Raw genomic sequence first — 23,694 nt, 5'->3', positions numbered from 1 at the left:
GTGCATGCCGGGGAGTCACACGACGGAGGCCGGGGGTTTAGCGGTTCAGGTTCAAGTGTAGGTGCGTATGTATGGGTGCAGATGATGCGCTATGAGATCGCAGGCGGCCGTGCACACCATCACTTGCACCGCAGCAGCGCCCCGCGCGTGCATCGACACCGCGCTAGGCAATCGATAAGGGCCGAGCGCGTGATAACGCGTGGGATTGCCAGCGCTGCACGACTGACGAGCTCATAAGCGTCTGGTGGAAAAGACTTTCGGGGCTATACAGCAGTCTCTTCGCCGTTTTCCCCTGCATACACGCTGCAACTGCTGCCGCCATAGCATCCGTCCGGTAGAGGCGCGCTTTCTCGGGTAAGGCTGAGGTGTATTACATCAGCATCCACTAGCGCCGTTCGGGAAGGAAGTAGTGGAAAACACCAAGGCAGCGGTCTCACTCAATATTTCCTTGGTGGGACTCTTTTTCGGCCTCAATTTGCGCTCGACTACCACTTTTCACACGGACGCAAACATGGCGACGAACGAGCCTGCAAACGACGCGGAGTGGGCGCAAGCAGAAGGTGTCCCGAGTTTAAGCGATCCATTTATCCAACAGTATTTACAGGGCAGGGATGCGCTCGTCCAGCAAGAGAAGAGACAGCGAAGTGGTTTGTGGACCAAGCTTTCCGTTTTCGTGCCTCAGCACCGTGGGTCTGACAATTGGCAGACTATCTGTTCCGCCAAAATCTCTCGCCTATGGCACAGGAAGCATGCGCCATTGTCTCTCAAATCCGGTTCGAGGAGCAACAAACGCTGTGGACCAAGGAATACGAAGACAGTTTGCTGACTGATCATGTCGACGTGTTTCCCGGTATGATGTTCTCACTTGCCAAGGAGCGCATGGAGAAGAGTAAGCTGTGGCAGATAGTGAAGAGAATGCCAAAAGGCACACTGTTGCACTGCCATCTAGAGGCCATGGTTGATCTTGATTGGGCACTTGAGGAAGCCTTTAAAACTGAGGGGATTTGTTTGGTAGCCGATGGTCCTATTGTCGATGACCAGACAAGGCGCAAGACCGGTTTCTCGTTCACGTATTCCAAGGCGGTCAAAACTGACTGCTCTATCTGGAATGAGAGCTATACTGCCAACACACCGGTTGCCGTCAATCAAGCTGCAGATAGCTTCCCAGATGGAGGCAAAAAAGCCTTTGTCGAGTGGATTCGTTCCCGCGTTACCATCACACCCTCTGAGCACCTTTCCCATCATGAAGGTCCCAACGAAGTATGGCGGAAGTTTTTGTCGTGTTTCCCTATTCTTGGTTCATTAATTTACTATGAGCCTATATTCCGCAAATTCATCCGAAATATGTGCAAGCAATTACTTGATGACGGGGTCTACTATGTAGACATGCGGTCAGCCTTCTACACCCCGTATCGCAGTGCAGGAAAAGAAAAGTGGGACAAAGACTGGTTTCACATGCTCGAACACATGGCCGACGAGATTGAAAAGTTCAAAGCGAGTGAAGAAGGGAAAGAGTTTTGGGGCGCAAGAATGATCTGGACTACCATCCGTCAGTTTGGAACCAAACAAGTTATTGAGAGTATGTCACACAGCATCAGCGCAGTCAATATACCTAAATTCCATAAAAACACAATTTCACCCACTAATAGCGCACCAGGTATGAAGCAATGCATAGAAATGAAACTCGAATTCCCCGAAATCATTGCAGGTTACGACCTCGTCGGGCAAGAAGATCTTGGGCGTTCTCTCTCAGATCTAGCCCCTGAACTCTTCTGGTTCCGCAAAGCATGCGCACAAGAAGGTGTCGACATACCCTTCTTCTTCCATGCGGGCGAGACGCTTGGTGATGGCGATTCGGTAGACGAGAACCTCTTCGACGCCATTATCCTCGGTACCCGACGCATCGGCCACGGCTTCAGTTTGTACAAACACCCACTGCTAATTGACATGGTCAAGGAGAAACGGATCCTAGTAGAAAGTTGCCCAGTTTCCAATGAAGTGTTGAGGCTATGTGGAAGCATCATGTCACATCCTCTACCAGCGCTCCTTGCTCGCGGCGTGCCTTGTTCGCTGTGCAACGATGATCCAACTATCTTGGGCCAAGGCGTATCGGGTATGTCGCATGATTTCTGGCAGGCGCTCCAGGGCTGGGAGAATCTGGGGTTGGAAGGTCTGGGCTCCCTCGCAGAGAACAGTGTGCGTTGGGCTAGTCTTGACGATTATACTGCAAAAGATTGGACACAAGATATCAAGGATGGCATGTTCGGCAAGGGCATCCGCGCGCAGAGGCTGAAGGAGTGGGTTAGCAAGTGGGAGAAGTATTGCGCCTGGATTGTGGATGAATATGGGGTTGATGTGAATGTTGAGCCAGAAGAGTAGGTAGTTACAGTTTTCCAGGTGTCGGTTTGCCTCTCTCGAATAAATAAGATTCAACATCGTATCGTCATATTGTTGCATATTCAGCGAAGTATTGGTGCTATGATGCTAGAGAATGGCGGTTGGATATATTCAACAGAATTTGGCTGTCTTTCATACTACTGCCAACCTAAGAAAAACATTCCTCCTCAGCTAGAAACAGACATATCGACAAAGAAACACAACAAGCAATCAGATGTGGTAGGTGCTTAAGTTGGAGCGTGCAAAGGGAAGGGAGGAAGGTCAAGAGTAGAGAACACTAAATTCTATGAGAAATGGTTGCTGAAGGATGTGGAAAGTTTGTTGCGTTTTGATGCCATCATGCCGTGGGGCGACAAGGCCTGATGCACCCACATCGTACGTACATGACTGTTCTGAGACTAGTGCCGTTGCCCTGCAACCATGTCCGGCTCTGGCGCGTCATCGTAGCGCATTACGCGTCGACACAGGCGCCGAACGTGCAACATACTATTTCCAAGTCTCGCACAAGACAGCACACAAACCTGCCCCAGCTCATCCTACGTTTACTTCAGACTTCTGCCAATCTAGCTTAATATCTGAGTGACTACTGTGCCGTCTTCAGTTGTTCGTTTTCAACCACAAGCCTTGACGGCTATAAGGAGCACGTACCCTTACCGGACCTGGTAGCTACGTTCTTCGGAAACCCTGTCGAACAACGATTCATTGTGATTTCGACAAGATGCGTCCAAGCGTTGTATTGGCGGGAGCATCGCTCTTGATTTCAGTTTCAGCTTGGAATACAGATGGTAGGCTGTGATGCCGTATCCCGAGATGTCCCCTACTGAGTCAACCTAGTCCATAATCAAATCGGCTTTATGGCAGAGACGTTTTTCACACCAGAAACCACCTCGGTCCTTGCTAAGATCCTCGAACCACAGTATAACGGCTCCGTTGGGCGCTCAGCAGCATGGGCAGACGCCTATGCACACACCCAAGAAGGTCGCTTCTCTTACCAATGGCACTGGATTGACACGCATGACAGCCCGCCAGAGAAATGCCACCTGGAATACACTCACGACTGTGCTATTGGTGGATGTGTGGTGAGCGCCATCGCAAATCAGACGAGCATCCTGCGTGAATGCATAGACCAGGTTCAAAGTGGTCATTTAACAAGAGGGGCCAATCTGACCTGCTCTTATGCTTTGAAATGGGTGGCGCATTTCTTCGGAGATATCCACCAGCCTCTACATGCGAGCGGGCGCGCAGTAGGCGGTAACACTTATAAAGTAGTTTTTGGAAACGTCTCTACCCAGCTACATGCTGTAAGTCTTGTCCATCGGTTGAAGTGAAGTATTCAATGCTCATCAACACAGGTCTGGGATGGCTATATACCATACTATGCGGCAAATGTCAGTCATCCATTCTCTAACCAGTCCATCGATGCCTTTTTCACCGGCCTTGTTTCGCGCATTCGGAAAGATGAATTCTACTCTGCACCATACATGTGGCTGTCATGTGTGGATCCTTCGACTCCAGAGAAATGCGCAACAACCTGGGCGAAAGAGAGTAATAATTGGGACTGCGATTACGTATACAAGCGTGTGCGAAATGATACCGATCTTGGAACAGATGGGTATGCGACAGGCGCTGTTCCTATTGTTGAATTGCAGATTAGTAAAGCTGCACTCAGGTTGGGCACGTGGCTGAATAAACTCGTAGAAGAAAGCAGACATGTCTCTACAGAGTCAGAGGTAATCGAGCTTTAGGTCTCATCTAGGAACGTGATGTTTAGCTAAGAACTGGGTTCGTAGCTCCGAGTCAGAATAGTTGCAATGTCAGCATTCCATCCGCGCATCCGAAATAGTCTATATGTTCCTAATGAACAAGACTAGATCTGCCACAACAATTATACGTCCCTTGTCTTCTGCCTAATAGACAAATTCATGCTTATCTCCGTCTGTTCTTGATCTCTTCGTATGTATAAGAAGCCTTTTGCTCTATTCGTTTCCCTTTTGCGCTCTTGAAACGGAGTATGTTAACTACAAATTTCCAACATTCTTTCACATACGATCATAGGCAAAGTGTCGCTCTGGGTCTCGTTCGCTCCCCGCACGATAAACCTTTGACCGGCGGATTAGTAGTTAGGTGGGTGACCACTGGCGAATCCCCGCTGTCGTATGTTTTGCACTTTTTTTGCAACCATAGTCCACACCGTGTGACCTATCCCCGGTATTCACTCTCCCCACTGCTTTCCAACCCCATGTAACTCAAATTGACATCAGCCGATTGAAGGTAGGATGGGAGAAGACAAATCTCAGTGATGCAAATAGACTGATAAAGGAGTGGACTTGCGCCTGGTTTGACCGTCGAAAATAGAATTCCAACTTTTACAACCTACACACACTACAACAGCATTGATATTATGTACTACTCGAAGTATTCGAGCCGTACAGTTCCAGTGTCAACGATACCTTGGCGTCAGTCGCGTTACTACCAACATGACGGGACCCCACATCGGCATTGCGTACTACGTCCTACCTCCCCACATGCGTGTACCCACTCGCCTCTCTGGAACAACTTCCACAGTTGAGATAAATTCTTTTCCTTCGTGGCTTCATTTTACCATACTAGCATCCAGTCTATTAATATAAAAGATAATACAAACCAGCATGGCCTTTGAAGAACTTAATGAAAAGATCACCCCAGCGGTATGTTTATACAGAGGCCCCACATCCGCTCTTCGGCATTCCCATCTTGTATAGAAGTGCATCAAACCACGAACAAATATCAACGATTACATCTTTACTGCTATAAAAAGGATATGTTAATAATGTTTTCAGAACCCTAGTCGCGAAGTATCGCCGAATCGTGGATCTTCAGTACCTCAATCGGTCGCCATTCCTAAACCCTGCAAACCACTGCGACAATGGCAACAAGAACAAAATATTGATTGCGATGCGCAAATCAAACTTACCAAACTCGTACATATGCGATACCAGCATCCAGATCTTGATGAAATCACTAAGTTCCTACGCGACTTTGGCATGAGCGTAGCCCAAAAAGCCGAGGGCAAGAAATGGTTCAAGGGGTATAATGACGAGCAATACGTCTACTATGCACAACAAGGCGAAAAGAAGTTTCTAGGGGGTTGCTTCGAAGTTGAAAGCTACGCCGAACTAGAAAAGGCAACCAAAGTCCCGGGCGCAAGTCCGATCGAAGAATTGACCGATGCCCCCGGCGGTGGCTCCATGGTCACCTTGCACGACCCGGAAGGCTTCCCTATCAACCTCATATTTGGCCAAACAAAAAAGGAACCCGGTCCCTTCCCCGAAATCCTGACCACAAACTACGAAAAAGACAAACCCCGCATTGCCCGCTTCCAGCGCTTTAAACCGGGACCCGCAGCCGTGCACAAACTCGGCCATTACGGCCTCTGTGTGCAAAAATTCCAGGAAGAAATGCAATGGTACACTCGAACTTTTAACATCGTACCTACTGATTTCCTGTACGTCAAAGTACCTTCAGAGGACCCTGCATCGCCCCCTCAGCAAAAAGATGTAGCCATCTTCGCGCATATCGATCTCGGGCCGGGCTACACCGACCACCACACCATCTTCTTGTCTTCAAACCCTACATCGCATGTACACCACAGCAGTTTCGAGGTTCACGATTTCGACACGCAGAATCTGGGGCATGAGTGGTTGGCGCAGCGGGGCTATAAGAGCGTTTGGGGCGTAGGTCGGCATATCTTGGGGAGCCAGTTGTTTGATTATTGGTGGGATACCACGGGAAATATGATTGAGCATTATGCAGATGGGGACTTGGTGAATGAGGATACGCCGGTAGGGTGGGGGGAGGCGGGGGATGAGAGTTTAGCTGTGTGGGGGCCGGAGGTGCCGAAGTGGTTTTTGGATTGAGATTACTGCATCATTTCTTCTCCCTTAGTATTAAATCAGTGCAAAAAATATTAAATTGACAGTTGGTTGATATGATTACCACTGCCTTGCTCTGCCCCACCTCTTATCTCCCACCCCGTCATTTCCAAAATACCTTCCGCTAACCTTCTCCCTGCTATTGCTGTTCAGACCTCCATCTTCGTTACCGCCCTCCCCTAAATCACCTATCGCAAGTCTAACAGGTATCCTCGCGCCTTCCTCCAACGTCTTCGGTGGCTTCCCAATCTGATCCCCCATATCGCTATCTACCCACCCAGGACAACAGCAATTCACTACCGCATCATCATTCTCTCTTGCCAACACTAATGTCAACGCATTCATAAGCGCTTTACTAACTTGGTATGATTTCGGCGGTGCCCCAAAGCCGGGCTCCTCCTGCTTTTGCAACTTTACGGCGTAAATGTATTCTTGAGCTAGGGCATCGATGTCTGAAACTGACTTTGCAGAGCGGAAACGCGATTGTATGGGGGAAGTGTAGTTTGAAAGGGAAGAGGCGGTGCTGCTAACGTTTACGATGCGCGAGTTTGGTGTTGTGCTCATTTTTCCTTGGGTGAGGAAGAGCTGGCACATTTCTTTTGTACCGTAGTAATTGATATTTATCGTTTGTTCAGCTAGCTCGGGCGTCTCATAGTTGTTGTTGTTTATGCCGGCATTGTTGATTATGACGTCGACTTGGCCGTCGTTCTGTAGAGTGTTGCTGACGAATGTTCTGATGGAGGATGTGTTTGAGATGTTGAGTTTGGCATATCGGATCTCGTTTGGAGGCAACGGTTGAATTTGGAGGTCTAGGCCACTGCGAGATGTAGCGTAGATGCATAAAGGTCGTGGATATTGGGTTTTGGCAAGGAGTTTGATTATGCCTTGGCCGATGCCGCGATTTGAGCCAGTAACAACAATGATCAGTGGTTGAGACATCTCGCCAATTTTTCGCAATGAAGTCCAGAATACTAGATAGAACACTTAGATACTATCATGAGAATGAGGGCGAACTTTACGTATTGAAGTTGTGGTATCAGTAATGTCCATGACGTAGCGATCACCGCGTAACCTCGTGACTACACAAGTGTTGAGGATTGAAGAGAGAGCCTCGAAAAAGCAACTGCCAATTTATAGGTTTACGCGATCCCTTCTATTACATAGCTTCGACTAGGTTTCTCGGAATTTGCCAATATGGGTCTTTCGCCTACTCCGTTTCAACTATCAGCATTCTCAAACTAATCGAGTGCGATGTCTCATTTCTAAACGTTGGCAAACCAGTGCACCATCCCGAAAATTGGAATTAAAGTATTATGGTTTTCTCAAAGAGTTGAGCACTTATAGGGCACTAAGCTGTGTAACTTGTCTGAGAAGAACGAATATATGTTTGAAGCCTAGAAGATGTGCTCTGACAGGATCAAGCGTAGGTGGCACTTGCACGAATACTCATTTATCGTGTCCACATCTCCCCATAATCTCGCCGAATATTTGGATTCATGGCACTCATACCAACATGGAATTTAGGCAAATGTGCGCACAAATCAATGGCGTAGCTATTGTTACCGGTTACAGGAGGCCTTAACGACGCCTAGATTGCCCAAGGCAACAACGCGCTAGCGCGACGTCTCGCCCATGTATCTAAAAGCATCGAATTCCCGTCTTCCGTCTTTCTACAGAACCTCAAATCCATTCAAAACTAAGAAGTCCTAAATTTCAAAATCATGACTTCCGGCGGGTGTATGAATTGCCTTGGTTGCACACTTGTGCGTCAAAGAGCAGAACAGCAGGCCGCAGAGAAACGCAAAATATTGAACACAAAATGTAACTGCGATTCTGACATAGGACCCAAAGCATGCCCAATTGTCGCCAAATGCAAAGAGCCCCTCGCTTGGTCCATATCTCCCTCTGAGGTCAAAGATCAAAGCAAATCTTCTCTCTATTCACTCATCCCGGGAGAAATTCGAGATTTGATCTTCACCTTTGCTCTCAAAGACACAACATCCTGTCCCATAGATCGCGAGCCTGCAGCACCCAACAATCCAGGAGCCCGTCGAGATCGCTATTTTCACCGTGGAGGCGGGCGAAAAGCCTTTTTCTATCCGTCCGATATCGCCTTCAACCTCCTCCTGACATGCAAAGCGGTGTATCTGGAGACATACGAAAAGCCGCTGCGTGTAAACCCCTTTGTCATCACCGATCTCACAGAACAGGTGAAGAGGCATCTCTTACTGCCCTGGCAATTCGCACAGATAACGCGACTGGACATCAAACTCCCGCAAATGAATCTGGAAAACGGAGCGCTAAGAAACGCGTTGAAAGAGTGGGAAGCACAGGCTCGACATGAAAATTGCTACGTTGTTCCCCGGCAAGCCCTTATCCTCCAGGATTTGAATGACAGGAAGACTGGAGATCACCCCATTTCTTTTGACAACGTCCTCATACCCGCTGCTACAAATACACCCGACAAACGACCCCAGTCCATTGACTTCGTGCTAAGTCGCGCATCCGTCACAGAAATTAGCGCACAACCTTGTTCATCCCGCTCACGCACCAGCCTTGCGGGCAAGATAACCCATCTTACTCTACGCCTCACAGCTCAAGACTGGTGGACATGGACCGAGGACCCAGCCTCCACCGATCCACACCAAAATCTCCGTCTCGATCCTACCTTTGGCGCACCTTTTCGCTCTCGTGGATCAACAGACGAAATGAAACTACTAGCAAGCGATCGCACAGCAGGTCGGCCTCCGAGTCTCAGTGCAGAGTGCTGGGGCACACACGTCACTTCTTCGTTACCTGACCTGCGGGTCTTGGAACTGGTGCTGGAAACGTTTAAGGAGAAGAAAGATCAGTTAGATACGGTTGTGGAATGTGCGAGGACCTGGACGTTTGATGTGGGCAAGAACACGTTGATCTGGGATGGAGAGTTTGTGGAGAAGAGCTACACGAGGGAAATGGCAGGGTTGAGGCTGCCTAGGAATGCGCCGTGGTATGATCGAAGTATGAATTCTGAAGTTATGGTTGTGCGGTTTGTTAGGGAGAGCAAATAGGCTGTGATGGAATATTCTGATTGAACAATATACTGGTCATGATACAATAGCTAAGTGTAGGGGGTAGGAGGCATCTCAAATCTTGCTTCCACCGGATTGCGGAACCTTAACAACAACTTTGCCCCAACTATTCCTACCACCAAGTGCCTTCAATGCAGCAGGCACACTCTCCAAGCCTACATATTCCTGATCTGTAAATGCAGTTCCCCGGTACTTGCCCTCCTTGACCAGCTTGAATATTCCATCCCAGACAACATCCTGCATTTCTGGTTCGTGGATCGCGTAGGCGCCCCAATGCAATCCCACAACGCTCACGTTCTTGAGAAGGATGCGGTTGGTAGCCATCTTCTCGATATCACCGGCTGCAAAACCAATAACAAGCAGGCGTCCGTTCCAGGCGGTGCACTTCATGGATTGCGCGATGAGACCAACAGGGTCGTAGACGATATCTACGCCGCGGCCTTTGGGCGTGAGCTTCTTGACTTGCTCGGGCCAGTCAGCGTCGCGATATGAGACGGTGTAATCGGCACCGAATGATCGCGCAACGTCGAGTTTGTGGGGGCTACCGGCTGTGGCGACAACAGTTGCGCCAAAGGCTTTTGCGATTTGGACGGCGGCTAGACCGACACCACCAGCTGCGGCGTGGACGAGCACCCAGTCACCTGGAATTGTGTCAGATAAATAGTATGGCTAGGTGTTTGGTGGTAAGGTATACCCTTCTTGATTCCGGCCCGGACAACCAACCCAGCGTAACTTGTAGGTGCTGTGACAAAGACGCCAGCTGCATCCTCAAAACTCCAGCCCTCAGGCATGCCTTTCAGCTTCTCTTCTGTGGACACAATATGTGTCGCATATGCACCCTGTCCAGCACCAAAGACCTTGTCGCCTTCCTTGAACTTGGGCGTCTTGCCTCCCGGTAGGGAAGTGGGCGCTTTCAGCACGACGCCCGAGAATTCTGAGCCAGCTACCCATGGGAATGGTGGTTGGTGTTGGTACTTTCCTCTGATTTGGAGGAGATCGAAGAAGTTGGTTCCCGAAGCGTGAATGGCGATTAAGTACTCGTTGGGTTTTGGTTCGGGCGTGGGTAGGTCAAGGACTTTGAGGTCCTCTGGGCCCTGCGGCTTTTAGTAAAAAAACGAAATGGGGATCGAAGCAGGCATTGTTACCTTGACATATTCCTTGAGTTGTATGCCTTTCATATTGGAGGAATGAGAGTTCGACTGATAGCAGTGACGTAGTGTCAAAATATCAATGGAGGCTCGGGGGTCAATATCAGACACAAAAGTCAATCCAAAGGGGGCAGAGGTAGAAGGCAGTGCGAGAGTGAAAGACCGAGACGGTCCATTGCGACATGGATAACCGCAGCGAGCTCCTCTCCACGCCAAAGATACCTCGGCTTGCATACCCCGGACGACCTCCGCTCCCGCTCCACCTAGAGCTTGGCGTAATTCCTTAGTCAGCGACAGCCGCACAGCCATGCACGGATACGCGCTAATGACGCCAGGGTAGGTGGTAGTGTTGGCGGGGGCCAGTGACGTTCTACCGCCTTCCAATTGAATCCAGGGCTACTCACAGCCACTCCGTCTGCTTCAACACACCTGTTCTTCTCGCTAGCACACGTATCTCGCTCCAGAGACACAGTATTCTTTCCGCCGCCCAGTAGTCCAAGACTTTACACAGTCCCCTCGCTACCCACGCTCGTGCGAAACAAATAGCTACCATGGCTGACGACGCCGCCACGTCCGCCGAGGAAACGCAGATAACCTTCAATGTCAAGGCCGCAAACGACCAGAAGCATGTCCTCACACTACCCAGCACCACCACCGTCGCCGACCTCAAGGCCAAACTTTCGACGTCGGAATACGCAGATGTTCCCGCTGACCGGCAACGCCTGATATATTCGGGCCGCGTGCTCAAGGACCCTGACACACTGGCAAGCGTCAAGATCAAGGATGGGCACACAGTACATCTCGTCAAGGGCGCTGCCAGCAATGCGAGACAGAACCCCGCAAGTCAGGGCACTGCAAGCACTGCTGGCACGAGCACCACACCTACTCCTCAGGTACCCACCAACATCGCCGCCGGAACAGGCAACAATCCTCTTGCGGGGCTCACTGGTGCGCGCTATGCCGGCTTTCACGGCTTACCTGGCATGGACATGTTTGGTCCAGACGGAGGCGTGAGTTCATTCAAATCTATACGACATAGGGAGATCATGTTGACATACACCAGATGGGGCCACCGCCGACCACCGAGTCCATGCTCGAACAGATGGAAAACCCCATGTTTCTGTCCCAGCTAAACGAGGCTATGAACAACCCAGCGGTAGTCGATATGATGTTGCAAAGTCCCATGGTACGTCTCCTGTCAGCCTTGTCTTTACTCCGTCTGACACATAATAGATCCGTGACAACCCGATGCTTCAGCAAGTGCTGCGAGACCCCGAAATGCGCCGTATGATGTTCAGCCCGGAGATGATGCGCATGCAGCTGCAAATGCAACGGAACATGGGCGGACGTGCGCCTGGTGCTCCACCTAGCTTCCCAGCGCCCGGTGCTACAGACAACACACCGCAATCAGGTTCTACGGCAACAGGCGAGGGCGCCACCGCGACACCCAACCAGACTAATACAACCACACCACCAAACCCATTTGCCGCCTTTGGTGGAGGTGCTGGAGCCGGAGCCGGAGCTGGAGCCGGAGCTGGAGCTGGAGCCAACCCATTCGCTAGCCTGTTCGCGGGAGGTCAGAACCCATTCGCCCCTCAGCAACAGCAGGGCGCAAATACTGGTGCACCACAAAATACACAAGATGCCTCAAGCACCTTTCCAAACCTGTTCGGTGGCGCTGGCGCGCAAGGCGGTCAGACCAACCCCATCGCAGAGGCCGCGCAACGAATGATGCAGAACCCAGAAGCCATGCGCAACATGATGCAGATGATGGGTGGAGGCGCTGGAGCAGATCCATTCGCTGCTGCAGGTGGTGCTGGCCAACCACCAGCTGGCAACCCTTTTGCCGCTCTCTTTGGTCCTGGTGGATTTGGTTCACCCCCACCACCGGCTGACAACCGACCACCGGAAGAGGTTTACGAGACACAACTGAGACAGCTCAATGAAATGGGCTTCTACGAATTTGACCGTAATGTCTCTGCCTTACGGAGAAGTGGTGGCAATGTACAGGGTGCTATCGAGTATCTACTCAACGGCGCAGTGTAGCATGCTTATCCGAGTATTATCTTAATATCTGAGCCAGTGTCGCAACAATTCCTACTACCAAGCGAGTTTGTGACGATTGAGCGATACGAGGAGATAGAAAGAATGGCTGAGGAGGATTTCGGAAGTGACATTGACGGCACATTGGACGCTTACGACAGCGAAGAAGACTGGTCCTTCGAGTACGAGGCTAACAAGATGGGTTCCTTGGACCTTTGACGTCTTTTTTTTGTGAAATGGATCGAGTAGGTGTAGTAATATTCGCTAGGAAGCTAGAGATGGGTGTATGATAGATACAATAGCAATGATACCACAAGGCAGAACAGTAACAAAATCGCCATTCATCAAACCCTCCCTTTCAAGTTGCATGTACCTATAAATAAGTTTTGCTAAAATCGTTGTTTTTCATTTCTATTCAAAACTGATTAGGTATGCAGATTGACTGTCATATGTCTTTGTTATAATATATGTGTGTTTTTGTGCGTTTCAAGCCCTTCAATTTTCAATCATGAGGTCAAAATTTTTTTGAAAACGCCTCAAAACAACCTTGCTGGGCACCATTGAAACCAAAATTCCCCCCTCCTTTTCAATCCTCCCCTCCCCCCTCTTATTTTTTCGGCACAATTTGCGAAGAGAAAAAAAACAATCGAGCAACAGGACATGAATTAAAAAAACGCCATAGCAATGCAAGTCCGCACAGAGAATTGAGCGAAAAGAAAAAGGAGGAAGAAGCAACGCGGGGTTTCAATCTTCGAGCGGAGGACGACGGGGAGAAAGGCGGGAGGGATGAGGTCTTTATTTTGCAAAAAACGCAATATAACGAACGGCACAAAGCTTAGGACTCTTCTGTCACCTAGTCACGCACACTGAGACCCGAACGATCCGTAAACATGCGGGTCGCGATATTCATAGCGAGCAGTTCTTGGAAGAGCAGTTTTGCTGCGTAAGGGATATGGATTTGCGAGATGCGAGTTTTGTTGTGGCAAGGGCGGCATTCGTAGAGGCCCTTCTTAAGTTGACTATTTCACAGCACGTTAGTGGCTGATTCACGGAATAGAAGGATAGACAGGGAAGGAAACTTACGCAATAGGACTCATCAGACCACAAATATCGCACACGTGGACGGTGTATGCGTCAGAGACGGTAAAGAGACGTTCCTTGAGGAAGGCTGCGGCACCGTGGGCAATCATACAATCACGTTCCATCTCTCCGAAACGGAGACCACCATCCCTGGCACGACCTTCGACAGGCTGGCGGGTGAGAATCTGGAGGGGTCCACGGGCACGAGCGTGGATCTTGTCGTCGACCATATGGCGTAGACGCTGGTAGTATGTGGGACCCAAGAAGATTTGCGTACGCAGTTTTTTGCCAGTGTGACCGTTGTACATGATTTCGAAACCACGCTTCTGGTAGCCGGCATCTTCGAGCAGCTGGGAGATCTGATCGACTGTGACGTCGGTGAAGGGTGTGGCATCACCCTCTTGTCCAGTGATGGCACCAACCTTGGACAGCAGACACTCGACCAAATGGGCAATTGTCATACGAGAAGGAATGGCGTGGGGGTTGATGATCAGATCTGGTGTCACTCCTTCACGAGTAAAAGGCATGTCCTCTTGACGGTAGGTGATACCAATTGTACCTTTTTGACCGTGACGAGAAGCAAACTTGTCACCAATCTGGGGTACCTTGGTAGTCCTGGTACGAACCTTGACGAATCGAAGACCCTCAGTGTTAGTGGTGAAGAGCACTTGATCGACGATACCGTTCTCGGTACTACGAAGAGGTGTGGAAACATCTCGCTTGGTGTGCAGAGTGGTCTTCTGGCCAAGCTCCTGAGCGTCCGCTGCAATGGGCGCAGTCTTTCCGATAATGATATCGTCACCGGACACACGTACACCAGGGGCGACAACACCGTCATCGTCGAGCTTGTCATAGGTACCACCCTTCAAGCGGAGAGTGTCGGCACGCGTAGGTTTCTCGAACTGTTCCAAGACGTTGACACCGATGCGCTTCTCTTGTTCAGTGTACGCACGGTAGAACAAACTCCTGAATAGACCACGATCGATACTGCTCTGGTTCATGATGACGGAATCTTCCTGGTTGTAACCACCATAGGTAGCAATGGCAACAATAGCGTTCTGCCCAGCGGGAAGTTCACGGAACTTAAGGTACTCCATTGACCTGGTTGTCGCCAAAGGCTTCTGGGGGTAGTAGAGGACGTTCATCATGGTTTCCATACGGAGCGCAAAGTTGGTGAGAGCAACACCCATGGCTTGCTTACCCATGGCAGATTGGTACGTGTTACGGGGCGATTGGTTATGATCTGGGAAAGGAATGATACTGGCACAGATACCCAGGATCATGGCCGGATGAATCTCGCAATGGGTATAGGCGTGAATGCGAGGATCTGGCTGGGGCTTGAGACGACGAAGTCGGTCCTTGCCCTCAGTGGATCGCTCGGCTGCAGGCAAGCCCATCTTCATCTCTCGCCATTCCTCCAAATCTTCAGGCGAGAATGTTATCATGGCAGTTTCTTCTTCTTCTGCATCGAGATACTCGACAACACCGTCTTGGATCAGACCTCTCCAGCCGTAGGTGGCCTGCTCGACCTCCTCTTGACTCCATCCTTGCCGTGTGCTAGTCTCCTGTTGCTCGGCCTTGAGCTTGTTACTGATTTCCTTGGTAAAGATAAGGTGGTTTCGGTTCGGCTTTCGGATATCGTTCTCAACAACGAACAAAGGTCTCATGACACGACCAGCATCCGTGAAGATCTTGAATTCTCGGTCACGAATATCACGAATCAAACTCATCTCGTAAGATAGAGTTCCATTTCGTCGAAGCTCCTGCACAACTGTAACAAGTTGTTGAGCGTTGGAGTGAACACCGACCCATACACCGTTCACGAAAACCTTTGTCGCATCCGGGTTCTGATTCTGGTCGTATTCCTCGAGAAGTTGCATGTTACGTTGCGTCATGAAGTCGATAATGGGCGATGCATCGCTACCGACACTAACGTAGCACATGAGAGACAAGTTCTTGACCAGTCCGCAAGCCTGTCCTTCAGGCGTCTCGGCAGGGCAGACAAGACCCCAATGAGAGTTGTGAAGTTGGCGGGGCTTGGCCAGTTTACCATCACGTCCAACGGGGGTGTTTGTTCGACGAAGATGGGATAGAGTAGAAGCGTAGGTGTATCGGTTCAACACCTGCGAGACACCGGCCTTTGCGGAGGCGGCCTTCTTCTGATCACCCCAGTTACCTGTAGCCAGAGAGTACTTCAGACCGTTTGTGATGATGCTGGCTTTTACAGCCATCTGGACGTTAAAGTCCTGGTTGTTTTCAACGCACCGCTGAAGGTACTTGTACACGTCTTTTGTGAGCTTCAGGAAAAGGATTCGGAACAAATTGGCAATCAAAGGCCCTGCAAGATCCAGGCGCTTCTTTCCAAAGTGATCACGATCATCCTCGTCACGGCGACCCAACACACACTGCAGAAGTCGGTGGATCATGTAACCAAAGAAGTAGGCCTTGCGGGTGTCTTGGCCCTCCTTTTGAGAAATGTGCGGCAGGAATTCGCGCTGCATGATATCCCTCGCAAACTTGAGACGCCTGTCCCTGGTACCAGAGTTTGCACCACGTTTGGCGATGAAGTCGAGGGCAGTTTCACGGTCCTGCACAACAGAACCCTCCTCGATACTAGGCTTCAACAGCTCCAGCATTTGTGTGTCAGTACGGTCGTAAACGATGTGGCTGAGAATTTCCTCATCGGAAACTATACCAAGCGCACGGAAGACAATGGCCATGGGCACGTCTGCCTTGATGTATGGGAGGGTGGCGTATGCGAATGGACCGGGTATACGCTTGCCAGGACCGGCGAGCGAGTTTTCTGCCCATTTGATGTTAAACGAAGAGATAAGACGAGTACCCTTTTCGACAGCACTTCGAATCTCTGCTATCCAAGGAATAGGTCCCTGCTTCTTGCGGAAGACTTGTACAATGTTGGCGGCACTGCGCTCCTGTGCGATCAGCACCTTCTCACTGCCGTTGATGACGAAGTATCCACCCTGATCGTAGGGGCATTCGTTCAGCGCAAACAAATCAGCATCTGATTGCGCTCGCAGATGGCAAAGCTCTGACCGCAACATGACGGGTAGCTTTCCGATGAAAACTCTAGCCGCAGTACCATCGTCCATAGGCATGTCCTCACGTTCCCACCGAATTTGTGAAGCACCTCCTGTGTATCCGCCCTCCATATCTTCGTCCTCATCACCTTCGGGGTCGCGGCCTTCACGAGCGACCATGATGCGGTTTTCGATGTCAGCCAACATGGCTCCGGAGTAAGTGAGGTTGCGCAGACGCGCCTCGTGTGGGTACAGCTGTACAGTGGTACCGTCTCCTTCAGTATGTGTTGGTCGTGCAAGATAGACACGTCCAAACTTGATCTCGTAGCGGCGCTTGATAATCGGGTTATCATCCTCGTCGGGGTTGTAAGGCGTGTTCTGTTCGAGAATGACGCTTCCGTTTTCTTTTACGATATCTTGTATTGTGTTGCGCGTGAATTCATCATAGGAATCCAGTTGTTGCGACACCAGACCCTTGGTGTCGAAGAAGGAGCTGATAACTGCCCAGCAGTCCTCGGGCAAAACACGGTCGTCCTCCTCATCCTCGTAGTCGTCCATTCCGTCTTCGTACTCGTACGGCTCAGCCATGGTCGCGGCTAGATATTTGAGACGCGGTAGAGAAAGGGTGGAGGTGAGAGTGGGTATCGAGTGAGGACGTGTAGAGTCCTTGTCTGCCCTGGATGCGACAGGCGGCGGCGAGTGCCTCTCAAAGAGAAGTTCGGGGCTAGTGTTTATCCGGTCTTAGCGCGCCCGCTCCGCCTAGGGTTAGTACTCCTTGCGCCCCACGCCCTGCAAGTCTCATCCCTACAACATGCAACAGTATGTTCGCAAGGCAGCATAAATGACTGCGTTTGGATACTTGACAGTACAACAATATAATACCGAAAAAACATAGTGCCGTTGAAACAGTATGTCAAGAGGAGTTTCTCTTGATACAATAATTGTTCGAGTGTTTCTACTGGCTTCCTTCACTCGTCTAAGAACAGGAGACACTTGAACGCTAAACATCGGGAATGTCCTTCAGACTCTTTAGATGATCTACTGTCATTTTTTTGTTTTAAAAAAACAAGCTTTATTAATATCTGATCCTCCTGCCGCCTTTCTGCTCACCCATCTGATAACTCACCGCCACCCCCTTCCGCTCTGCATACTGTATTGCATCACGACCGGTAATCCCCATGCAATTATCTGCTACGATACGTTTAAGCGATGGTAGCTTATCCGCCAGCATCTTGATCGAAGCTCCAGTGATGTTTGTATTCGAAAGGTCAATGGTTGTGAGACCAGTTTCATACGTGAGAAGACACTCCACGTCATCGTCGGTACATGGCATAGTGCCTAGATCTAAAGACTCGAGAGCTGGCGTAAGAACTCTTGGGGAGCGACAGAGGACGGCATTAGGCCCGATGAGAAATGTTACCTCCGGATCGAGCAGGCAGCGGAGGGAGAGGTGCTGCAGTGGTTTGCTATCTGGGAGCGACTTAAGGGCTCCGTCTTCGATGTATGAATCGAGAAGCATCTCGAATTTTTCCGGGCTCACAGAAATTCCAGATAGTGACAGATGTGTGAGGTCAGCTAATTTAGCACGTGCCCATGGACTGGTGTTAGTAATCCTTGGTAGCAAGCCCCAATAATTGTCAAGAACGAGATGTTGCAGTGTATCGGGCAATGCAAGGTACAGCTCAAATGATACGCGCTTCATGACTAGTGTTGTGATTGGCGGCATTTGAGATGCATCCTGTGGCCAGCCTCGGCCTGATACGTGGAAACCATCCACATTGCAGAGTGAAAAAGACCGGAGTGAGGGCGTAAGACTAAAGAGTTTGGCAATCTCGAGCTGCCATGCACTTAACCTGTTGGTACCAGTTAAACTCAGTGTGTGGAGGTGAGGAAATGGAGTCGTCCATTTCATCGGGTGTCTGAGTGGTAAGACACAGTGGAAAGCAACGTGTTCAAGTGTGTGTCGCGCTTGGAGAATTTGCTCCACAGCATCTGCCGTTATGTCTGGATGCACAGTGAGTTTCTTTAGCTTAGAACTGCTCTTGGCAATTTCGACCAATGATGCTGACATGGCATGTGGTGAGGAGACAATCTCCACATCTGTGAGATCTTTGGCCATCTTTGCTAGATTTTTGATTACGTCCATGTGCTCGAAACGGTGAAGGGTGACGCGCGTCATACGCATCTCTGAATATTTGAAAGCCGAGTTGACGAAGGAACGAGGCACAGGCTTACGTGCGCCCTTCAGATCAAGATGCAGCCACAGCTTAGGTAGCTTTGAGAGGTAATCTCGCCAGCCTTTGCTAACCCGCATGCAGTTGACTATGTGGCGGAAAGGCAGATACTCAAGCACCATTTCGGCCAACTCCACAGGTAGAACAGAGAATGGATCAACAGCTGTTGCTGGTGAGAGTTTACGAGTGAGTTTGTCGTGCAGTTGTTGAAGAAGCTGATTAAACGTCAGCGGCAACTCACAACCCCATAGTTGAAGGAATGATAGAATAGAAAATAAGTTCGACAAGGATACATACCTTGAAATTCTTATCCCTGGATCCGACATTTTTCATTCCATACTTGTATATCCCAAGCGCCGTCTCTTCTTTTCCCATCTTCTCTAGGACACTTGCTGTCCTGAGATATCCCTTGACATCTGATTTTTGCATTCTAATCATTTCTCTCCCATCTTTGACCGCATCACTAAATCTTTCGAGCTTGTCATAAGTGGCGGCTCGGTAGTCATACAGATTGAGAGTAGGCTTCTGGCAAGTCTCGATGCCCTTTGTGAATGTCTCTAGCGCCTTGTCGTATTGCCTGAGTTTGTAGTAATTGCGGCCTAATTCTTGGAACTCCTCTGCTGAAATTTGGCGAGCCATTGCGACCCTAGGAATGGGAACCGAGTGAACGTTTAACTAGTACGGCGTAAGACGCAGATGAGAGTGGCGCCGGTGGATGAATCGGGAAGAAGCGACGCGACGCGACACCCTTAATAGCCATGGTCCGTGCACCTGCTTCAAAGTAACTCTTGGTGGACCAAAATACTCGGATAGAACTGCCTCTACCGAAATAGCGCAACATTGACAAGATATTACTGCGCGCTATCATTATAGAATTATAAAATTTTCTTACAGCGTATTAATGTTCATGTAAGACTCTAGCATTTTAGTATATAAGATAATGTTTGTTAAATATGTGGTTGTGAAGGCGGCTGGTTACGAATAACGACTTTGCTTCAATAGGGGCTGCTTTTATTACAATATTATAGTTCACCAAGAGAAGTATTCGTAATGACTGTGCTGTGTGCAAAACGGGACCAAAAACGACTTGGCTTGGCTCCCTGGATCCTGGAAGCAGAAAAGAAAACTTCAAATGTAGCGTTCATATCCAAATCTTGTTGCATTCTCTGGCACAACACTGATGATTCTTATACATCTTCCCCTTCCTCTCATCCACTCCTACGATCAAGAAGCTAGTCTACTGGGCCTTGGTTGGCCTAGCTTCTTGTCTAACAACACTGTTGTGCGACAAAGCCTTGTGATGATAGCATAAAAGCAGCAATAAATTGCAACTCGTTTGGAGTTATTTCTCGGCTTGGCGATATTGAACATACGCCGTTCAGTAGATTTTGGAGGATCATGCGCGAATGCTTGTGCAATGCGTTGACACGAATAGGTACGCGAATAAATATGTTTCGTTGATATCTCTCACCGCTGTTTAAGTCAGGACTTTAGTCCGTAGAGAAATCAAAAACAGGGATGTCGAAGACGTGGTAAGCGTGTTTTGGTAGACGTACCAAGGTTTGGGGGCTTAAACCTTAAATCGAAGATCTGGATCGTCAGACAGATAACGAAATCATCTGCGTCATCGGCATGGTACTTTGTTTCATCGGAGATGACAAAGGTAACCTCTGATACTCAAGGTATTAGAGCACTTGACCGACTACCCAATCCTGGTGTTGGTGGATCAATAGATAGTGGTGCGAGCTGCGGTATCAATGACTTCATCATAAATACCAGGTCGGCTGCTTTGAAAGGTTTCTGCATGACACGATCTGCCCCGGCAGCCATGGCTGTATCCATTTGTTCTTTCCGCACATTGGCCGTTACTGCAATGATGGGCAGTCTTACCGGCCGACATTCGTGGAGTTCTTTCTTCCTGAATTGGAGCATCGCTTCGAGGCCATCGAGTACTGGCATTTCCAAGTCCATCAACACAATGTCAAACATCTGTCGGTCCAAGGAATCGAGCGCTTCGAGACCATGGTTCGCTACGGTGACATCGCAACCGGCTTTCTTGAGCTGTTTTCCGAGAACTCGCTGGTTGATGATGTTGTCCTCCACCAGCAACACACGTAATTGTCGAGATGCAAACTCCGCGTTTCCCACTTGCTGGAACATTTCCTTGAGTATCTTAGGCTGGGGTTCTACTCTTCGTGTCTTGACATAGAATCCGAATGTCGAGCCCTCGCCCAAGACAGAGGCAACCCCGATTTCGCCTCCCTGCTTTTCGGTAAGCTCTTTTGATATGAAGAGACCTAAACCACTGCCTCCATAATTCACGTGCGTCTTCACGTTTGCCTGCCTGAAGCGTTCAAAAATTTTGTCGATGTCCTTCTCCTGCAGCCCGATACCAGAGTCTGTTACGCTGAAGCCCATATATATCTCCTCACCATCACCCCAGTCTGGGTTGCTAGTCACATCGGCAGGTGTTTCGCCGTCAGTTGCCCAGAACATATCGTAGGGAAAGAGGGTACGTGGGTCTGATCGGCTTGCAGCATAGCGAATTGAGATGGATGGTTTTTTTGACGGTTTGACGAACTTGATGGCATTTGTAAGCAAATTAATGAAGATCTGCGTCACCCGAGATGGATCGAAACATAGATGATCAATGCCGAGTTCTGAGAGAGAAGGATCTGGTGTTATGCTGTAAGTAATATTGTTTGTCTTCAGCTCAGCTTGGAAGATGTTGACAATGGAGTCGACGAGTTTCATAGGTTTAACAGGAACTGGGGTAATCGATAAGAGCATGGAGTCGAGTTTGCTCAGTGTAAGCACGTCGTCAATGATCCGCTTCTGGTGGTGTGCACATTGCATGATTGTGTTGGCGCTGTGCATGTTGTCGTTGAGAATATCTAGGTAGGGTTTGGGGATATCAGGGATCTGTGCGCGGCACTCTTCAAGCGCGGTTGTGATGGCATCAGCACAGTGCACAATGGCACTGAGTGGGTTCCGCATTTCGTGAGAGACCACATCAATGAAGGCTTCCTGCTGTCTTTTCGCTTCTCTAGCTTCAGCAGCCTGTCGAGCCTGGAAGGACTTTGCCCAGCATAATCGGCTAATGTCGGTAGTACAAGCCATGACGCTCACCACGCTGCCATGCTCGTTGCGGTATGGGAATGCAAGGACTTGAAGCTGTGCTGGTTCTGGATCGCCTGTTGGAGGCGTATACAGTCGTTTCAAACGGAGGTCGACGGTGACTTGGTCATCGCCCTTGAGCAGACACTCCCAAATCTCTTCTGATTTTGCGCGGTCGTCTTCATGATATGCATCGAAGAAGAGGGCGAGACTATCTGAGTGATTGATCGACGATTGTCCAGCTAATTCGTAGTAATAATCGTTTGCCCAAAGTATATATCCATCCAAGGAAACATGGCACATGCCCACGGACGCATGATCGATGAGATGGCGTAGTTTAAAATCGCTGAAAGCGAGGTCCGCTTCAAGCTGGACCTGGTGCTTCTTGTTAGACTCATAGTCTACTGCAGCAGTCATGAGACTCGACACCATGCGGTTGAGGTCTCGAATCAACTGCTGGCACATTTCGTCGTGTGGACGATAAGGGTTCGTGCCAAAGATGAGGTAGCCAAAGAGACGCCCACCGCACATGATGGGCATGATGACGATCTTCTCGGATGGCGCGCCCCAGCCTTTCCAGTCGACAGATGAGAAGCGGTCGTCGTAATCGATAATGGTTTGGTCTGTGCCAGCTCGTCGCATGTCTGGTATGAGTCCTTCTTCACTGTCGATTGTAGCCGTGTTCACCAGAAGAGGATGGCCCTCGGGGAGGCCTATATGACCATACAGCCTTAGCGAATTGGAGCCTGCTGTTTCATTCATTCTGTACAACATAACCATGGGCACATCGTGCGTATTCGTCTCCAACGTGTTAAGGATGTGCGAGCAGACAGTGTCGATAGACCGTGGAGGGACCGAGGCGAGCTTGTTCAAGCATTTTGTGCGGCGCTCGGTGAGTTTCTCCGTGGTTACTTCGTAACTGGGGAGCACATCAGCTCTGCATCCAAAACGCTACCTGCGCGTCAACAGTACTACTACTGTCAAGACGGGAGCGCATCTGGTGCGACCAAGAAAAACTCACACATGATTGATGTAGCCTTCTACTGCGCCAGGCATGCCTACGGGGGTAAAGTCACCGGAAAAGAAAGCTTCCTCGCGGTAGCCCTTGCGCTCAACGAAGGTCGAAAGAGCCGAACTATAGTCGACACCAATGCCGGTGCTCCTTGCCTGTTTAAAATAGGCGCTGACGGAGGGCCACAGCTCTGGATAGCCATCCTGAAAGAGGGATCCCATGAGGGCAGGGTGCACACCGGCGGCAAGAGGGGCATATGTTTCATTGTAGATGGCTGTCATGTGGGAAATGTCTCCCCACCAGAGACATGCGGCGCGCGAGTCTGTGAGCACATAACTCGCAAAGAGCCGCAGCGTTGGGCTCCAGCTGTCAAGAGGGCCGAGGCGAGTGCGCGACCAGTCGGTGTTGCGGAAGAAGCGAATATGAGGAGTTTGTGGCAGGGCGGCGGTCCAGTCGCATTGTACGTCGGTCGTAATCGCAGTCAGGGTCGCATTGTCAGGAGAGTCGATGCCTCCGTCTTCCGGGGGTGGGGTCAGCATCTGCACAAGACAGGAGCATATGCGAAGATGACAAGGCACACAAGAGGCTGCAGCATCCTCATAGGAAGCAGAGGGCTGGAGAAGATAAGTCTGGGACCCGTTGA

The 23,694-nt window shown here is 49.9% G+C and overlaps 9 protein-coding genes across 9 annotated transcripts; 4 read left to right on the top strand and 5 right to left on the bottom strand.

Moving 5' to 3' along the window:
* The first annotated feature begins 270 nt into the window (after positions 1–270).
* Positions 271–2,498, top strand: COCSADRAFT_184911 (uncharacterized protein). The gene is made up of 3 exons (XM_007706483.1): positions 271–647; positions 707–1,579; positions 1,658–2,498. Exons 1-3 carry the CDS (start codon positions 512–514, stop codon positions 2,377–2,379), a joined length of 1,731 nt encoding a protein of 576 aa, XP_007704673.1. The 5' UTR covers positions 271–511; the 3' UTR covers positions 2,380–2,498.
* A 374-nt stretch (positions 2,499–2,872) lies between these two features.
* Positions 2,873–4,334, top strand: COCSADRAFT_184910 (uncharacterized protein). Its single transcript, XM_007706482.1, has 3 exons — positions 2,873–3,182; positions 3,232–3,698; positions 3,750–4,334. The coding sequence occupies exons 1-3, from the start codon at positions 3,116–3,118 to the stop codon at positions 4,140–4,142; spliced, it is 927 nt and encodes a 308-aa protein (XP_007704672.1). The 5' UTR covers positions 2,873–3,115; the 3' UTR covers positions 4,143–4,334.
* Positions 4,335–4,969: 635 nt separating this feature from the next.
* COCSADRAFT_40842 (uncharacterized protein) lies at positions 4,970–6,334 on the top strand. The gene is made up of 2 exons (XM_007706312.1): positions 4,970–5,084; positions 5,217–6,334. Exons 1-2 carry the CDS (start codon positions 5,046–5,048, stop codon positions 6,291–6,293), a joined length of 1,116 nt encoding a protein of 371 aa, XP_007704502.1. The 5' UTR covers positions 4,970–5,045; the 3' UTR covers positions 6,294–6,334.
* Positions 6,335–6,368: 34 nt separating this feature from the next.
* On the bottom strand, positions 6,369–7,273 carry COCSADRAFT_347261 (uncharacterized protein; the record flags this gene model as incomplete). The annotated part of the gene is made up of 1 exon (XM_007706481.1): positions 6,369–7,273. Exon 1 carries the CDS (start codon positions 7,245–7,247, stop codon positions 6,369–6,371), a length of 879 nt encoding a protein of 292 aa, XP_007704671.1. The 5' UTR covers positions 7,248–7,273.
* Positions 7,274–9,280: 2,007 nt separating this feature from the next.
* COCSADRAFT_152122 (uncharacterized protein) lies at positions 9,281–10,745 on the bottom strand. Its single transcript, XM_007706480.1, has 3 exons — positions 10,525–10,745; positions 10,074–10,473; positions 9,281–10,020 (listed from the first exon to the last, which is right to left on the bottom strand). Exons 1-3 carry the CDS (start codon positions 10,555–10,557, stop codon positions 9,434–9,436), a joined length of 1,020 nt encoding a protein of 339 aa, XP_007704670.1. The 5' UTR covers positions 10,558–10,745; the 3' UTR covers positions 9,281–9,433.
* Positions 10,746–10,923: 178 nt separating this feature from the next.
* On the top strand, positions 10,924–12,847 carry COCSADRAFT_40841 (uncharacterized protein). The gene is made up of 3 exons (XM_007706311.1): positions 10,924–11,537; positions 11,591–11,713; positions 11,761–12,847. Exons 1-3 carry the CDS (start codon positions 11,079–11,081, stop codon positions 12,571–12,573), a joined length of 1,395 nt encoding a protein of 464 aa, XP_007704501.1. The 5' UTR covers positions 10,924–11,078; the 3' UTR covers positions 12,574–12,847.
* Positions 12,848–12,998: 151 nt separating this feature from the next.
* Positions 12,999–17,358, bottom strand: COCSADRAFT_252499 (uncharacterized protein). The gene is made up of 2 exons (XM_007706479.1): positions 13,654–17,358; positions 12,999–13,589 (listed from the first exon to the last, which is right to left on the bottom strand). Exons 1-2 carry the CDS (start codon positions 17,274–17,276, stop codon positions 13,424–13,426), a joined length of 3,789 nt encoding a protein of 1,262 aa, XP_007704669.1. The 5' UTR covers positions 17,277–17,358; the 3' UTR covers positions 12,999–13,423.
* Positions 17,359–17,648: 290 nt separating this feature from the next.
* Positions 17,649–19,628, bottom strand: COCSADRAFT_152114 (uncharacterized protein). The gene is made up of 2 exons (XM_007706478.1): positions 19,220–19,628; positions 17,649–19,137 (listed from the first exon to the last, which is right to left on the bottom strand). Exons 1-2 carry the CDS (start codon positions 19,559–19,561, stop codon positions 17,764–17,766), a joined length of 1,716 nt encoding a protein of 571 aa, XP_007704668.1. The 5' UTR covers positions 19,562–19,628; the 3' UTR covers positions 17,649–17,763.
* Positions 19,629–20,358: 730 nt separating this feature from the next.
* COCSADRAFT_40837 (uncharacterized protein) lies at positions 20,359–23,678 on the bottom strand. Its single transcript, XM_007706310.1, has 3 exons — positions 23,061–23,678; positions 20,479–22,958; positions 20,359–20,395 (listed from the first exon to the last, which is right to left on the bottom strand). Exons 1-2 carry the CDS (start codon positions 23,588–23,590, stop codon positions 20,600–20,602), a joined length of 2,889 nt encoding a protein of 962 aa, XP_007704500.1. The 5' UTR covers positions 23,591–23,678; the 3' UTR covers positions 20,359–20,395; positions 20,479–20,599.
* Between the last annotated feature and the right edge of the window lie 16 nt (positions 23,679–23,694).

This window comes from Bipolaris sorokiniana, assembly GCF_000338995.1.
Source record: "Bipolaris sorokiniana ND90Pr unplaced genomic scaffold COCSAscaffold_16, whole genome shotgun sequence".
Lineage (NCBI taxonomy): Eukaryota > Fungi > Ascomycota > Dothideomycetes > Pleosporales > Pleosporaceae > Bipolaris > Bipolaris sorokiniana.
The sequence above is the reverse complement of the archived record's forward strand: the minus strand, read 5'-3'. Positions and strand labels throughout refer to the sequence as shown.

Excerpts from the sequence above, each read along its gene's own strand:
- COCSADRAFT_184911 (XM_007706483.1), top strand. The coding sequence starts at position 512 with ATGGCGACGAACGAGCCTGCAAACGACGCGGAGTGGGCGCAAGCAGAA. Across the intron at positions 648-706 it reads AGAGAAGAGACAGCGAAGTG|ACTATCTGTTCCGCCAAAAT; the intron begins GTTTGTGGACCA and ends GACAATTGGCAG. Across the intron at positions 1,580-1,657 it reads AACCAAACAAGTTATTGAGA|GTATGAAGCAATGCATAGAA; the intron begins GTATGTCACACA and ends ATAGCGCACCAG.
- COCSADRAFT_184910 (XM_007706482.1), top strand. The coding sequence starts at position 3,116 with ATGCGTCCAAGCGTTGTATTGGCGGGAGCATCGCTCTTGATTTCAGTT. Across the intron at positions 3,183-3,231 it reads TTCAGCTTGGAATACAGATG|TCCATAATCAAATCGGCTTT; the intron begins GTAGGCTGTGAT and ends GAGTCAACCTAG. Across the intron at positions 3,699-3,749 it reads TCTCTACCCAGCTACATGCT|GTCTGGGATGGCTATATACC; the intron begins GTAAGTCTTGTC and ends TCATCAACACAG.
- COCSADRAFT_40842 (XM_007706312.1), top strand. The coding sequence starts at position 5,046 with ATGGCCTTTGAAGAACTTAATGAAAAGATCACCCCAGCG. Across the intron at positions 5,085-5,216 it reads ATGAAAAGATCACCCCAGCG|AACCCTAGTCGCGAAGTATC; the intron begins GTATGTTTATAC and ends TAATGTTTTCAG.
- COCSADRAFT_152122 (XM_007706480.1), bottom strand. The coding sequence starts at position 10,557 with ATGAAAGGCATACAACTCAAGGAATATGTCAAG. Across the intron at positions 10,474-10,524 it reads AACTCAAGGAATATGTCAAG|GGCCCAGAGGACCTCAAAGT; the intron begins GTAACAATGCCT and ends TAAAAGCCGCAG. Across the intron at positions 10,021-10,073 it reads CCGGGCCGGAATCAAGAAGG|GTGACTGGGTGCTCGTCCAC; the intron begins GTATACCTTACC and ends ACACAATTCCAG.
- COCSADRAFT_40841 (XM_007706311.1), top strand. The coding sequence starts at position 11,079 with ATGGCTGACGACGCCGCCACGTCCGCCGAGGAAACGCAGATAACCTTC. Across the intron at positions 11,538-11,590 it reads TGTTTGGTCCAGACGGAGGC|ATGGGGCCACCGCCGACCAC; the intron begins GTGAGTTCATTC and ends GACATACACCAG. Across the intron at positions 11,714-11,760 it reads TGATGTTGCAAAGTCCCATG|ATCCGTGACAACCCGATGCT; the intron begins GTACGTCTCCTG and ends GACACATAATAG.
- COCSADRAFT_252499 (XM_007706479.1), bottom strand. The coding sequence starts at position 17,276 with ATGGCTGAGCCGTACGAGTACGAAGACGGAATGGACGACTACGAGGAT. Across the intron at positions 13,590-13,653 it reads GGTCTGATGAGTCCTATTGC|TCAACTTAAGAAGGGCCTCT; the intron begins GTAAGTTTCCTT and ends GCTGTGAAATAG.
- COCSADRAFT_152114 (XM_007706478.1), bottom strand. The coding sequence starts at position 19,561 with ATGGCTCGCCAAATTTCAGCAGAGGAGTTCCAAGAATTAGGCCGCAAT. Across the intron at positions 19,138-19,219 it reads CCAGGGATAAGAATTTCAAG|CTTCTTCAACAACTGCACGA; the intron begins GTATGTATCCTT and ends ACGTTTAATCAG.
- COCSADRAFT_40837 (XM_007706310.1), bottom strand. The coding sequence starts at position 23,590 with ATGCTGACCCCACCCCCGGAAGACGGAGGCATCGACTCTCCTGACAAT. Across the intron at positions 22,959-23,060 it reads GAAGGCTACATCAATCATGT|TTACGAAGTAACCACGGAGA; the intron begins GTGAGTTTTTCT and ends TGTGCTCCCCAG.